Here is a 17,066-nt window from a genome sequence, read left to right as displayed (position 1 = left end):
TGTGTTTGTTGTTGATATTATGCCAGGTCTCGGTTGTTTTCTTGGCATCATCATGTTTATTAACCCAATTAAACAAGGAAGCTTGTCTTCCGGCTTGCCTAGATCGTTCCTGGGGTTTCCCCCCGGCGCCGACAAACATATTGGCCTCCATTATATGAAGTCACTGAGATATACGGGCTCATTGCACCACGGGCTGAATTTAACACACATTGATGGGGGCGACGTCCTATCCCACTCGATCAAAAGACAAAGTTTAGGATCGCCAATACTGCATGATGTGTGCACTGAGCCTGTATCATCTCCGGATTTTGTCATGATGCATTGCATGAAACGGGGAAATACTGGAAATTAAAATGTCATGGAATAATGGATGAATACGAATAATACGATTAAATTTCATGGAATTTTAGCAGAATAAAGGTGTCTACAAGTAGCACAGAGAACAGCAAGTGTAACAACTACATAATCATGGAATTGGGAGGTAACATTTTGTTGTTATCCGCCGGATAAGTGCATGGTGCATGCATTCCAAGTGTGCTCGAATGAATCCGTCTCGACTTTCTGGACCGCATACCGATGCTGATGCTTCTGTAACTAGTTTGATACATGTATGTCTATCAACCACCTGGGTTTGGGTGACAGAGATAATGAGCAAATTCCAGTCTTGCTATCTCATCTTCCCAGATCAATGTAAATTCATTCTACACCTGAGCCTTGTAACAGCAAGAGTCACTGGAGATCAAATCGTACGTAAAATAAGTTTTATTTCGCTGCCAGTTCTATCTACTACAAGCAATACGTAAATACACAATGTTCTAGTCCGATGTCTGAGTTCAGTTCCAAGTTTGTCTTCGCGTTATCAAATTTTGTTGCCAGCAAATGTGTCAGTTGTTATTGTTGACAGCCAACATGTCATTTTTTGTTGACAGCCAATGTGTCATTTTGTTGACAGCCAATGTGTCATTTTGTTGACAGCCAATGTGTCAGTTTGTTGACAGCCAATGTGTCAGTTTGTTGACAGCCAATGTGTCAGTTTGTTGACAGCCAATGTGTCATTTTGTTGACAGCCAATGTGTCAGTTTGTTGACAGCCAATGTGTCAGTTTGTTGACAGCCAATGTGTCAGTTTGTTGACAGCCAATGTGTCAGTTTGTTGACAGCCAATGTGTCAGTTTGTTTTTCCTTTATAAACAGCATTTTTGTTTTTATTTATTTATTTTTATGTGTTTTAATATTGACAAATTTTGTGATTAAGACGGGTATTTTATTTACATAATCTATCAGAATAGTTAATCGTATGTACTTTGTAAAGGGAATAGTCATACCCATCCTTTTTGGTGGCTTTTGAGCAAATTCTTAATTTTAGTTTCCCCTATGAAAATGTATTCCACTGTAGGAAAAAGAGAGTTATGATAGTATCTTGCTCGACGTGCGTGGGTTCTATTCCCCGTCCCACCACCGTGTTGCGCCCTTGGGCAAGGCGCTTTGCCTCGCTTGCCTCACCCCACCCAGGTGCAATGGGAAGCTGTTAGGGGTAGTCACAGTCGTTGTACTGATGGACCCTGCGCCACTTGTAGGCTGCAAACGTGGTTCCGACATATTCTAATGACGGCGGAATAAATGTAAAGCGCTTAGAGGCTGTTTACGGCATAAAGCGCTATATAAATGTCTACATTTATTTTTATTTATTTATTTACTTATCTGATAGATTTTAGTTATATGAGAACTTCTTGTGGTCGAGAGCAGTTGTTGTCACAGGTCTGGATTGACAAATGGGTTATTCTTCAATATGTGTGGTTATTGCTTCAGACTCTGTGCTTGTGAATTCTATTTCTTGGATGTCACAGGTTGCCTGTACTTGTAATTTGCATTTCTGTGCTCTGGTGGGACCTTACCCAACTTTCTATGTCCTTAGATGATCTTCAGATCGTATTGATCTTGCATCGTATGAAGCCTGCTCTTCATGGTCACATCGTGCCTTATCCAATGCCAATTCTACCTCCACATTAATCACTTCCCGATTCCACTCAATCTCCTCTAACTCACATTTAGCACGATAGGAAAGTTCTGCTAAATTTGCAGCAGCTTCTAGTTTTGCAACACATGATGAAGATCTAGTACTTCAGTTGTTCCAGCCTGACAGCCCACTAAGACTTTTACAGCTGCTGGTCTCCATATTCACCAAAATACTTTAATTTGGTTGATCAGCTACTTGACAAATTGAGAAAATCCCTACAGAAGATGTTAAAATATCTCTACATTTCAAATGGAATGCAAACATAAGGAAGTTCTATTTGAATTTCATACACCCTCTGAAAGATTCAATCTGATCATAGAGGGAGAGTGAGTTTCAAATTGAGTTGGTTAGTGTGCTAATTCCATTTAAATTTTATACTCCCCAGTGGAAGATAGTTCCAAAATCTTCCACAGTGGTACTGTGGGCTTTAAATGGCTAAATCCAATGCGAAATGATGCAGTTGTTATTTGCTCAAGTATATGTTCCTTCTTTCATGAGATCCAGCTCAACATATTTAAAATCATAATCCCATATAATAGGAAAGGGATTTTGAGCTTGCTCTTAATAATAAAAAAATATTGTGCTCAGCCATTGACCTGTTTGGTTCACAAGCACCATGAGATTCACAATTGAATATGGCGCTCTTTGTCTCGGTATTCATACTACCGGTAAATTAGTTAATTCTTGGCCAAGCTCTAACACTTGGAACGCTCGTGGCTCCTCAATAAACACACATGCACATAGTGCGGTATAGAAGAAAGCATGCACGCGCCTTATATTGCGTACACACTTAGTACGCTACATGGAAGCAACGGGTACATTTGAGCTTGGCCAAGAATTACTTAATTTACCTGAAGCCTGTGTACACATTCCAGGTGAGACATGTGTACTACATCAAACAATAAAAGTTGTTAACAACTTTTATCAACTAATATGTCCCACATATGTGACCATCCACCACGAAGTGGTAGTAAAGTCGGCTCTAGATCATTTTCTGTTTATTGCAGATTTTGAAAGAATTACTTTTCAGCTTCAAAATGACCCCTCAACCAGCTTCATCCGACATCTGGAAGTGAAGTTATGGTTCATCAAAGGTCAAATTCCTAGTATATTCAACATAGAAATCCAATTACTGTTTTTGATTGTATCTCAAAATGGAAAATGCCGACTTTACGACCAGTTTGTGGTGGATGGGCACATATTCCACCTGTCTGGTATTTGATGTAATGATGTTGTAATCGACTACTAGTACTACTGCCATGTTTTGTTATGATGGGTCACAAATGTATGATTGTATGTGTAAAGAAAACAGATTTATTATGTTTGTTATATATACTTCTTGTGGTAATAAAGAAAAAATAAAATTGTGAATATAATTCACTGTATGAAGCTTTATAATATGATTTGTCTTTCAATTATTTGTTTGGCTTTATCACATACATTTGTACAAGTGGCAAAGAATTTATATTGTTTGAAGATTGTGGACAAAGATATGCCCCTTAATAAAAACAGTAAAGCAGCATGTAATTATGAGATTTATGCCCAAGCCTTAGAGCAAGAAAAATGATTTGTTTGCTGATCCTTCACTGCATTTCTTGGGAAGGTTTGCAGGGGTATAATTTTGTAGCATTTTACAAGAATCGTTAGATTATAGTGTGAAGGCTCAAATACCGTAAAATTTCGATAATAAGCATATGTGCCTATTAACGAGTTGCTCAGACAAGAACAAACTTTTATGGTAGTTAGTTTTTCATTTTTTTAAATTTAAATTTATAAATATGTGTTACAGGTATTTATAACTTAAAAGAAAAAAATAAAAGTTTAACAAACTATCCTAAAAATTAATTCTTGTCCGAGCATGAACTTGTTAATAGGCACATATGCTTATTATCGAATTTTTACGAATCTACATGAATCTCTTTAGATTAACGCAAATTGGTTTTAGAGAATCCCAAGAAAAGGCCAAGTTTCTAGGTCTGGTTTGGTCAGAATATGTTTAAATTAAAATCTATTTAATTATAAAGGTATGACTTCACAGGCAATTCTGTGCCCTGGTACCCTAGGGTGTATTTTACAATTGTTTCACTTTCGAGTGGTCTTAACAATGGAATTTAAAGGAAATCTTTGGCAATCACATTATGCCTTATATGTTAGAAAAATTTACCAAGCACAAATCACATGGTTTTATTTAAAACACTCATATTCACCATAACGAATAAAATTTTGTTGCAGAAGGTCCTATGCACACACTGCCTTAAAATGCAGGAAATTACTGCCTTGAAGGCACACAGACTAGATGCATTGCTAGAAAATTACAAAAATGCTTGTCAACAGAATACAGGCTCAACCTTTAATTATTTTGTTTCTTGCTTTTTATGTCATGACTTATATACTTGACTTAAGTTAGCAAGTTACTATAAAAAAACCTGCAGTAAGCCAGATGACATAATGGAAGTAACCGTTCCTTTAATTACATAAGTCAAATGTGACCTGCTACCACGAAATGAGCGTAAAGTCGCAAGTTGGCAGGTTCGAGACATGCTAGGTGACTGAGTTGATGTTCTTTGTTTGTCGCGCACCTGTACAAGCCATTATGTCCTTTGTGAATGGCCCATTGTGCCCCCTATTCACAAAGGACATACAGACATACTACTTGAACAGATGCATGCGAAACAAAGAATACCATTGCAGTAGCCAGTGTCTCAAAACTACCAACTTGCAGCTTTACGCTTTTTTCATGGTAGCAGGTCACAAATATGTCACAGGGTGAGAAGTTTTATTCTAGTGCAGCTGGTGATATCAAATTGTCAATGCATATTATTAAATTGGTTGCAACTTCAAATCACTTGCATTCACTCAAAAGTACACATATTTATATGTTTAAAGACACCACATGCTCAAAACAGTACATTGTACTTTATTTTAAATGGAACCAAAATACATTTTCACTGTTTCAAATGGCAGTTTTAAGGCAAGATTAAGGCTCAATTGAAAGATCAATGCAAAGGGATTTTCTAATAAAAAACCATGTTCAATTTATGGAAATGGGTGAAAGCTTCCACTTGTGTATGCTTACCAGTTTTTTTTGGGGGGGGGTAACATTATTTTGGTATGGTTATATATAAAAAATGTAGTTCCTGATGAAGTTATGAAATAAATGTGACACAATCAATCTACATAGAGTTGTTTTTGATATCATTCTTCATTTTCTGTCATGTAATAATATGTAATGCGATCAAGCAAAGTGTGTCGTTTGTTGAGCATCATAAACCAGTTCTTAATATCATTATATGTGCCATTTTCAGTGCTTTATTGCAATGAAAACTATATCACAACTGGACTTATGTTTCCAGAGATATGGTCAATTTAGTGTTGCTCAGAACAACACACTAGTTTTATTTTTGGCTGCATCTCTAAATCAATATTGGCGACAAGTGACATTTAGCGATCACCTCACAGATATTCCTTGCCAGTACACAGTGGCGTAGCCAGGTTTGCGGAACTGGGGGGGGGGGGCACAACTTGTAAATGTTTTGTGCAGACGGAAGTTGTGAATTGTTATGTTAACCCCAATTTATTTTTGGCCAGTGCGGTCCTCAAAAATCTTTGTTTCTTCATCATGTACACACAAAATTGTCTATTGTTGTCCCCCAATTTTTTTAGCCAAGGTCCGTCGTCTACAGACAGCCTAAGAGATGAACCGACGGGAATCACTGTTGATACAGATAGATGTACGTGGTACTAGGGAGTCAAGGGCAAAAACAAAATAATTTGGCTGAAAAAAATGACTAGTCCAATAATATATTAGTTTGCCAGTAAACAAACTACAGTGTCCTAAAAACTGAACCGAAAATATGGTCCTATTTTTATGTTGTACTGCACATCATAAAATTCAAAAGTACATTTCTTTTTACTCTCTCTCAAAATCAATTAAAGCAACTAATCTGGGTGCAAGCTGCTTGATTGAATATCAAATACTGGATCATGTGACAAAAGTGACATCAAAAAATTGTTTAAAGGTAAATTACATATTAACACTTCATCTCTACAAAAAATGTTGCTCTATGCAAACTGGTGTATACTGCACTACCAAAGAGGGGGTCTTAAGAAGTCACAAGTGGTGACATGGGTGGGAGTCTTGTCGGCCACAGATACATAACCTGTAAATACTAGTGAGTGCCCTACTACATGTGTAAAGAGCAATCTTTGAAATTGATATGTTACCCTATATGATATTTTAATTGCATAGCTCTTGTTTCGGGGTATTATCTAAATTTTAAAAATAGATATTTATTCACTATTCTTTAGAATGAATTTTACTGATAAAACACGGTAGACATTGATACAGGTAGATGTACGTGGTACTGGGGAGTCACAAGGGTAAAAACAAAATAATTTGGCTGAAAAAATGACGAATGCAATTATATTATTGGGGTTATAATATATTCAATGTCACAAATTTCAGACCTAACACATTGCATAAGTACAGGGAGTTTAGCTCTTCTTGTATATTTTATATAATCCAAATCCATTTAAACAACTTTCCAAATCAACCCAAAGTCAAAATACAATCTAGGAATTTGGCAATTAACCCTTAAAATGAAAGAAGGGAAACAATCACTGTCCAGTTCTACCACACTATATGGAAAACATTTGGATCCCTCCTGATTGTCAGATTATGGTAAATTCTTATTGGCATCCACAGACCACACTCTAAAATGTCAGATTCTATAGTAGTCCCCTTCTGTGTGTGCATGATGACTATGGCATCCCATACTTGTGTCAAGGTGGTTCAGTAACTGCTGGTGGAGAGCTCACTAATGAAACTACACGCTTCAGACATGTTTCCAGTGATGTGGAGCCCTATAGTGTCCATGTATTCGCTGTCGTAGTGCACGTTGGTAACCATTGGTTATTGCTCTAAGCCTGGACTCATACACCTGTTCCGAATTTGCCTTAGGATCATTAGGGTTGTGATCATTTCGATCAATGGTTCATAACAAAGAAATAGTGATCCAGTTGGCCTAGCAATGGTCATATTCTAACATGCACTATGACAGCGAATACATTACTGTGACATGGTCTTTCATCTATCAATCACTAGCTCTGCTTATCCTTGCCCAGTTTAATTTCTTCAAGTTCCTTTTCTGACAAATACTTGATATCACACTGTGGTAAATCTTTGTGTAGACTTTGTATGACACTATCAATGTCTTTTACAGCAGGTAAGTCAAAGAGAAACAAATTTGTCAGATTTCTGAAAGAGAAAAACAAATAAATATTTCATTAGTTTCAGACTTGTGATGAGTGCTGTTGAACAATTAGGGCAAATATTGTGGCATGTGTGTGATATCCATATATACATGTGACCCACTCTGACAAAATCAGGAACAAGTTGCATTTCTGACATTTCATGAGTTTAAAATAAATGTAAGCAGTAGACAATAAGCTTCAAATGATACCAAAATTATATAAATAGCATCAACACTTTTCAAGATACAGATAATTTTGTAAATGATATCTTTATATTTTGGTGTAATTCTTATTCTGAGATATATGGGCCAATTAGTTTCCTGCTTTACACAAGATTGAACAGGGATTATCTTAGGTCAACTATTAAAGCCATCATTTTGTTATTCTTTATTCAAAGTATTGAAATAATATTAGTATAACTGTTAATTTTAAGCTGAAATAACAAGGTAAAGTGAAAGAAATCCTACTGGTTATTTTGACCATTTAACATGCAATTCTATGAGAGGACATAAAGTCATAATAAAAAAATTAAAACAAACTGCCTCATCAAAGCAGGTTTCTGGATTCAATAGCTCCACTGTCCGACACCCATTGAGCTGAATATTGATGAATAATTTTGTTTCCTCCTCAACTTTCTTTTTCTGATCAATGTTTATGGATATATTGATTTTTCCACATCATTTGTAGTACTAGTATTAAGAGTAAGATTCTATATAATGCAGTCAATACTGAAGATTATATTATTATATCAAAAGCATTGAAGATAGTAACTTAAACCTGTGGTCTGTTAGCTTTGTTGGAACTCTGTATAAGATCCAGGCCCTTTCTCCAGGTTGTTGCTGTTGGTAGTATATCTGTTGTTTGCCTCTTATATAATTTTCCAGTTGTGTGTACAAAATAAAAACTGTTTTCACATCACAGTAGCATGTCATTACCACTGACTTGCAATAAAGACCGCTGGCTGGAGGCTTATAACATGTTTTTAGAGAACTCAGATAGACAACAGCGTGTTGGAGAATGGATAGAGAGACAATTTGAATCAAAAGTTGTGAACATTTTGTCTGATAGGCATAGTGATGATATTGGTGTGAAGCAACCACTGTGTGTGCTTGGAATTGGCAGTGCAGAAGGTAGGTTCTGAAATTGGCCTTTCACATGTTGAGCAGTACATTTGTAATGTTCATGATGATATCGGGAGCAGTTTTTTGGTAATGTTTTGCATAATAACATTTACATCAAATTATAAATCAAATTGCTATTTGATTTACATTTGCATATTTACATTTTACATTTGCATTTACATTTTAACAGCCTTTTTATAATGTTGTAATAGTATAGTATAGTAGTGCACCCTACATATTATGAACCCATTATAATACTTGTACAACAGTTCATTCTTGTAACTAAATTCTAACTCCTGCTGCATTATTCAATATTCCTTATATATAACTAACAAAAATAAACAAAAGCTTATTTTCAAAAATATAAAGAAAAGTAGCCTACAGTAAGCAATCTCATAAACATATTAAATGACAATATTTTGGGTATGATTTTTTTTTTTAACATAAAAAAAATCCAATGATTTGAAACCATTGTCTAACATTGTGACCACTGCCACAAATTAACATTTGTCAAAATCTGCCACTGCTTCACACATGCACAATTTATTTTCCTCATAGGTAATCAAGATATTTTGCAGCTGAAACAACTGAAAAGCAAATTCAGCCAAATTTCTGCAACTGTCGTTGAACCAAGCAGACAAATGATCCTTCAATATCAAGATACAGTACACCAGAAAAGCCGAGATTTTACCGGGATTGAATTTGAGTGGTATAACCAAACCTACCAAGACTTTATTCAACTGCATGGAATAAAACAGAAGTATCACCTTATTAGCATGGTTCATTCCATTTACTGTGTGGGGGACACTGATTTAGAAGAAGCCTTGAGAGAATTGCAAGACCTACTGGAACCTGGCGGAGTGATACTTATGGTAGTACTGACAGGTTAGGTCCTCTGAGATTTAATTTCATTAAAATATGAATGATTTTGTAAAAGTCTTGTTAATAAAAATATCTTGATATTTGTTTCAGTGCTTTTTTTTAAAAAGTGCTGCAATTTAGTTTATAGAATGGGGATACATATTTCATATTGATGAAACAATCCTCAATCAATGTTTCCTCACTCAATCAGTTATCATCATGTCCATATATGTAGGGTATAATATAACCGGTATCGCATCGCATTTTGCAACACAAGCTAGCCAAATTGCTATGCAATCGCACAAACATATGTCATTGCTATATACAGTTATTGCTTTACAAATAAAACTTTGTCACAATTTTGCTATGCAGAATTCTGACCCTGCATATATGTATATATGAAAGTACAAATTTGAAGAAGAAAAAAATCAGATTTCTGAAGGAAATTTCATCTGTAATAGCTGCCCTATAGACATGCATCCTATATTGTACACATCTAAAAATATGACATCTGACAGCTATTGCAGATAGGACTTCTTTCACTGATCCCTAAATATGCAATTGTGATGCAATTCGGTCCAAGGAGGCATTTTTGAAAATTGAGTTACTACAATATTATTACCTTATACAAACATTAGGCTATCATATACTGAAAACACCAAAGGTCTATTATACTTGGTTCTATAAGTTATGAAGTTTTGTGATGTCTATTTTTTTTAATGTATGTCATTGATTTTACTCCATAATTTTGCCTTTATCTCAGTTAATTTGCCACCTTTGCCCTCTGTGGATCTTGTCACAATTTAAAAACGTGAAGTTTTCTGTTCTATTCTTTATGCAGTAAAATCCATGAACGTGGATCACAAAGTTATGTCCATTAAAGGAATTTATGTAACCAAAACATAGACAATTTTTAGGAAACATACAAAATAAACAGTACATTTCACTTTCTGTACAAATTTGTTTTCATTTTGCAGATCACACAGGAGTGGGGAAACTAGTAAATACATTCCCAAATCTAGCAACCAAAGAACAGAATTCAGCCACCAATGAAACATCAACGACAAAATCCAACCGTCTGGTCAACTCCACAGATGTAAAATCCATCCTTGATAAACACAAGATTGCCTACACTCAATCAGAGTATACAGAGTTCACAGATATAACAGCCTGTTTCTCAGAAGAGGACACAATAACAGGGAACATTCTGCTAGATGGGCTTACTCAAACCCTCGATTTCAAAACATCGGTATCGACTGATGTCTACTACAAAGTGATGGACTTTATTAAAGATAATATGAGTGTCAGAAAAAATCAGCATGACAGTGACAAACTTTGCTTTGATTCTGTATGTGATATTCTAATGATATCAAAATAGATTAAAATGCTTGGGGCCCATGCAGATATATCAATCTGGGGGCCATTGGCATTTTTTTTGGAATTTTTTAATGAACAGAAAAGCAAACTGGGTATATTGACCACAGCTTTGCATACACCTGCTGCACAATGAAAGTAATATGAAATTGATAAAGAAGCCATATCATTGGTATCTAACAACTATCAGTAACAATGGTCAAGAAGACAATAATTATTTCAGCAGTGTTATCTCATATGTGCTATCTCCTGAAGATAGCAAACATAATCCATATGCTATCAACTTCAAATATTTAACCTTAAAAACAGGTGCTATCTACTGAAGATAGCAAACTTAATAAAATATGCTATCTCCTGAAGATAGCCAACTTAAAATTATGCATGTGTTATCTACTGAAGATAGCAAACATAAGACAGCAATCTTAAAATTATGCATGTGTTATCTACTGAAGATAGCAAACTTAGAACTTGTGCTATCTATTCTCAAGGTCATTTTTATAGCAAACCTAGTACCATGTGCTGTCTACTGAAGATAGCAAACTAAGCAGCAAGCACTATCTAGGACTTACTGTAGATAGTAACTTACCCCTGATATGGTACTAAATTTGTTGGACAGTAACTCATATATCATAATTTCCATTTGCAAGACAGAAATCAGTTAATAATTCTACAAATATTTTATTGAAAAGCAATTCATTTTGCCAACTTACTGTAGTTTATTAAGTGATGCTAGGCCTTTATCGCTTACATCACCACAACTTGAGACTTGAAGCCTGGTCAATGAGTCTTTGAGGTGATCAAGTTGGAGTAAACTGCCATCATCAAGATAAATACAGTGATTGAGTTTCATGGTTCTAATATGATTGCATCCAGCTGAAATGATCAAGAAGGAATCATTAAAATGATATGACATAACAGTAGAGAAAGTAACTTTTACAATCATGTGAAATGGCGAAAGAGAGTGTTCAAGAATTTTGTTAATAAATACTGAACATAGGTTTTTACTCATCAGAAACTAGAATTCCAATCTTGGTTGATGCCCCTAGTAATAGGATGACTCATGCTATGCCACTGAAACATAATTATTGCCATGCAGGGGCAAAACAAAATATTAAAAAGGGAGAGAGAGAGAGAGAGTGATGTGAGTACTGTAGAAAACCTGTTCAGATGCAGTGAACATTGGGTAATTTTGACCCCCTTCTTTGTCAGATTGTTTGATTCCAAGGGGGAACAGGCTCCCAGCAGAATGTGAAAACATTTTCCTCTTCCTACATACCCCTGCAGATAATATTTCAATTTTCAGGAGTAGGCTCATTCCACACCTACCTCCATACATCTTTTAATACCAACCCAAGCTACACCTAAAAGCACCAACATTATGAGGGTCCATTGTTTCCAAGTTTCATCTAATTTATGTCAGACTTTAAAATTTGGCCTCATTATCTTTCACTCACCAAAATGTGGAAACCCAATATGCATGATGCAAGACTCTGTAGCATCTACTTCTTCTATCAAAAACCTGCCCTTGGCTCCTGATGGCAACAAGTTATAATCATCATTCCATTTATCAAAGCCTTTATATTTCACTGCAGCACCACATCTTAGCAACCATTCTGCACATGCTCTGTCAGGTCCAACTTCTTTGATTCGACTCTCATCCACCCTTTAAAAAAAAATTAATACATGTATGTGAAACATCTTTTTTTGAGTCATTGTATTTTTTAATGAAAATGATCTGGAATTATTATTATATAATTTTGAATAAAACTATCAACTTTTCAAACTTGTGACATTTAATGTTGATATACAGTAAGCAAAAGAATTAAGGTAGCAGTTGTGTTCACATCTGTATATCCTAAATAAAGACAAATGTGTAAGATTAAAACAAGCAGCCAATACCTGTACTCTTTAGCTCTGATTTAAGACCCCATTTGTTGAAATTGGTTGAGAATTAAAGAAACTGTGATTCAAAACCTAATGAAGATAGGAACGCTTTGTGTACAAATCAATAGGGCATGCAATGTGGCAAACTGCAACTTTAAAATTTGCATCTTCCTTGGGTTTTTGGATCGTCATGTCTTTATTTTCTTGAACAATTTCAATGAATGAGGTCTTAAATTCGAGCTAAAAGATGCAGCTGTTGGCTGTTGGTTCCAATTATGACATATCTGCCTTTGTTTAGGATATACAGGGGTGAACGTAACTGGTACCATAATTATTTGGCTTACTGTACATTAAGCTGTATCAAAATGATTGGTACCTATCAGTTATTGAAAAGTCTGCTTCTTCCAAATGCAGCATTAGATCCTCCTGAAATGACCATAATATATTTATGGTAATCCAGGTATTATGGCATTATCAACGAATTATGCAGATCCTATGTTGCATTTTGATGGGGCAGCCATGTTCATAATTACTGGCAACTGATGGGTACCAATCATTTTGAGACAGCCTGTACCTGTTGCCAAAATACCTGGACAAATTTAATGCACATTTTTTTCTAGAAGTGCAAATAATCGCAAACATGGCAGCCATGTAGTGATACCAACATATATTACATTTGAGGATACTTACTTGTTAAACACAGCATTAAGCATTCCCCACAGAGATCTGACTGGTTGTTGTAGTGCTACCCTTGCTGCTATTCCACCACATACTCTGGCTTGGGTAATGGCTGGATTCATTGCTAACTGCCCATGGGACAAACAAAGTCTCTATTGCAAAAGACAAGATACAGTAATCATTTAAAATAAAATTACACATAAATTATTATCCATTTGGCTTTCTTGAGGCAGTGGCATCAGTGCATGCTCCAGTAAGTACAGTATGGTATCATGTGTGTTGTCTTAAGGTTGGTCTGAACCCTGGAAATATGGAAACTTTCGGGCCTCATAACTTCTAAATTGTTGGTCCAAAGTATATAAAAGTATACATATTTAGAATGGCAAAGACTTGATAAATTCATCTGTGAGGTCAAATTTGACAAAAAACGGGTCCTAGATATTTTGATCTAGTTTTTAAAAATTAAGAAAAAACAAATTTTGGCCCAAGAATTTTTTTGTTACGATGCACGAAAAAGAAGTGGGCCAAAAAACATTATTTTTGGGATTTTGGGCCAAAAGTGCCATTTTGGCCCAAATTTGACCTCACAGATGAACTTATCAAGTCTTTGCCATTCTAAATATGTATACTTTTATATACTTTAGACCAATAATTTAGAAGTTATGAGGCCCGAAAGTTTCCATAATTCCAGGGTTCAGACCAACCTTAAAGACCAGAGCATTTACAAGTACATGCACAAAGTAACTGTGTCAAGAAAGCCAATTGGACAATAGGGCCCTCTTTACATTATGAAAAAGTCACTATATATGTTGCCAAAAATGATATCTTTACCACATAAATTCTTGTGATTATACTTGCTGCCATTAGCATATTGGTAAACTGCAGCCTGTAGGCCTTTATATTATAGTTTATAGCATGTAACCTCACAGTTTGTATCATGTCTTTACTTCAGTGCACTTCACCAATCAGGTACTGCTACAAGGAGGAAGCTGGGAGGAGCTTCTTTAGGTCTCTATGTTTGGTTTGGCCAATCAGATCAGGACATGCTGGCATCTAGCCTTGGCATAAAAGAATGTTGTTGGTTCATACTTTAATGCACATTATGGAGGACTTAGCCTAATATATTATGTGTTTGGTCAAATTGACTACTTGTAGTTGTTATATATTTGCTCCACATGTGGGGTTTGGCACTAACACTTCGAATGAAATATATGGAAACCTTTATTAGTCCACAAAATATAAACATTGTGAAACATGTACACTTGTGAATTTGACATACTGGAAATTGATTTTTGCTGAAAAATTAAGTAAAACATTAGGGGTCATATTTTTTTTAAATGGAATAAGGGGTTTTAATTAGTGTATTTTGAAAATGTGGGTTTATGTGAATTTTCATAATGGGTGCAGTTATCCTGTTTTGAAATATGTATCTTTTGACAGCTCATTCCATGGATGCACACTGTGGTGTGGTACAAGTGAACGAATGAGTTTGTATACTTTGAATCAAAGTTTGGCATGCATGCACATAGCGAAATAATATGATACACTATTTGCCTCCATGAGTGACACCCAAGCTACATGGCTGCGGCGGTACTCTTTGCCAGTCTTTGGTTCTACATAGAGCAGCTCATTGGTCTGAATTACGCTTTTCCATTCATCACTCACTAGGACGTCTAGAAGGTTGAACTTTCACTCATCAAGCACTATGGTCATTGGATTTCATTTTGCATTATAAATATTCACTGTATAGAAATCACTCTGCATGTCCATTTCAAAACTGATACTCAAAAGACATAATAACATGTAAAAGACAAGTAAGTAAGCTTATACTTAGGTAAGCTTACTTATTATTTTGAAATGGAAAAAAGATACAATGAGCAATAACTTTCTGACTAATATGTGTATCAAAAATATCCCCCGGCTCCCAGCACTTAAAATCAAATGTACTTGTACATTTTACACCGGGCATTTTACCAGAGTTTTAGATCCAATTTAATACCAAAAAACATTGTACTTGCCTTCAAAACAACATGAGCTGCCATTTTCGGATCAAACCAAGTATTGGTAGGGGTGGCAGTAAATTAAAGTTTTAAAATTCAATAGTGTGGATATTCTTTAACGTTTAAATGTTATAAAAAATTCATGTTTAAAGAATAAAACATATTTCTAAGTGTGTGGAATACGTTTCTGCTGAAACAGATTGATTTGAATTATAGTCAAGCATTGTATTTAATCAAGGTGATACCTTATTTAATAATGGTTCAGTCTTTGTTTACCAACATAAGCTTTGGGGAGTTCCCTTTGGTGTAGACATAGGACAAACGCACGGCGCATGCGCGGCCCGGGATCTTTAAACAAACCGGAAATGTCACTTTTTGATGTAAACAAAGTTCGTACATGGAAACTCTATGCTGAAATTTCACCTTTTTACTGTCTATAAATAACACGATCGGATGAAACTAACTTGACGAATATAATCATTACAGTCATGACTTTTATCAGCATTAATGGTTTGGCTTGGTTTGAAAAAATAATATCGAAAAACATCGTTTTACATTCCGCCTTCATGTCAAAAAAAATGAACGTAAATTTTCTCGTAATTTTAGTATAAAAATGTTACCAAAACCATGCCAATGGCAAGCTGAGTTTTTCATTTTAAGACCTGAAACTTAGAAATAATGTTTGGAGGGATGTTTTCTTATTAAAAACTTTTGAGACGGAGGATTGGTTCACTGAAAGTGAAGTTACAAAGCAAAATATGGCGGGCAAGACCTGCGAACAGTGCAATGATTTGCCTTCAATTGTACAGGTAAGCTTAAAAGTTAAAACTGTATGGGACCGTTCACAAACACTTGTTCAGGGGGGCCTGATGCAAAAAATTTCATCACAAAATTTTTTGCTCCCCCCCTTCGGATCTCAAAATTTCAGCCTCCCCTTTTGACATGAAAATTATGGGTCAACCCCATAGAAAGGCAAAAACACAATTTTCCCAGGAACATTTGTGGTCAATTTTTTCAGGGCCCCCCTTAAAGAGGGTCAAAACTTTTAAGGGCGCCCATTTTGCATCAGGTCCCCCCTAACAAGTGTTTGTGAATGGTCCTTATAATAATGCTATGAAGTATTTGAAACCTGTTCAGTATTTTGGTACAGCAGCTCTATCCAGAGCAGGATTCAGTTAATCATTGGGCCAGATGAGCCCGGGCCCAGGGCCCTCAAATTGCACTGTACCCCGGGGGTGGTGAATTATTGGGGAGATTTTTTGGCAGGCCAATAGGTGGGCAAGCATTTTTTGGCAGGTCGAAATGGGGGGGGTCAAGCGATTTTTTGGCTTACACCCTAAAAAGTGTAGGAAAAGGTTAGGATTAGGAACACATTCAAATATGCAAAATTTCCAGCTCACTGCGCCAGTTATGATAAGACAATTTAAGGTTCCCCAAAATCTTGCATGTGTAAGGGGGGGGGCAAAGATTTTTTTGCACGACAAAAGGGGGGGAGGTTTTTGGCACGTCAAAAGGGGGCAAAGATTTTTGGCCGAGGGGGGGGGGGGGGCAGCCAAAAAATTCTGCTTGTGTTGACGGTTTCTTGCACACTGTCACTGGCCCTTCAAATAGCATAGTCCTATCGAAACAAAATATGCCCGTCCTCCTGAAAGTTTTTCCGACGCCACTCAATCTTATATGGAAACCAAAACTTGACCACTTGAGTGCACATCATCAGGGGTTACAATGAGTTTGAAAATTTATACAGGCTTGGCGTGCTACAAATCACACTTCTGGGGCTTGTCAGCTTGGCTATTGGGTGTGCTGTTAAATTGCTCTCTGTAAATTTAGACATTTTAGCTGTGCTATAAATCACACTCGGCAGGTGAATTAAGATGTG

At 35.9% G+C, this 17,066-nt stretch overlaps 2 protein-coding genes across 2 annotated transcripts; one reads left to right on the top strand and one right to left on the bottom strand.

Annotated features, from left to right (window-relative positions):
* Positions 1–5,124: 5,124 nt before the first annotated feature.
* Positions 5,125–15,248, bottom strand: LOC140153028 (ATP synthase subunit s, mitochondrial-like). The gene is made up of 5 exons (XM_072175619.1): positions 15,206–15,248; positions 13,200–13,339; positions 12,080–12,288; positions 11,336–11,498; positions 5,125–7,273 (listed from the first exon to the last, which is right to left on the bottom strand). The coding sequence occupies exons 1-5, from the start codon at positions 15,227–15,229 to the stop codon at positions 7,117–7,119; spliced, it is 693 nt and encodes a 230-aa protein (XP_072031720.1). The 5' UTR covers positions 15,230–15,248; the 3' UTR covers positions 5,125–7,116.
* LOC140151674 (histamine N-methyltransferase-like) lies at positions 8,195–10,757 on the top strand. The gene is made up of 3 exons (XM_072174010.1): positions 8,195–8,399; positions 8,949–9,275; positions 10,229–10,757. Exons 1-3 carry the CDS (start codon positions 8,195–8,197, stop codon positions 10,627–10,629), a joined length of 933 nt encoding a protein of 310 aa, XP_072030111.1. The 3' UTR covers positions 10,630–10,757.
* Positions 15,249–17,066: the final 1,818 nt, after the last annotated feature.

Source organism: Amphiura filiformis, chromosome 5 (genome assembly GCF_039555335.1).
Source record: "Amphiura filiformis chromosome 5, Afil_fr2py, whole genome shotgun sequence".
In the NCBI taxonomy this organism is placed as follows: domain Eukaryota; kingdom Metazoa; phylum Echinodermata; class Ophiuroidea; order Amphilepidida; family Amphiuridae; genus Amphiura; species Amphiura filiformis.
This window is presented reverse-complemented; position numbering and strand designations above follow the sequence as displayed.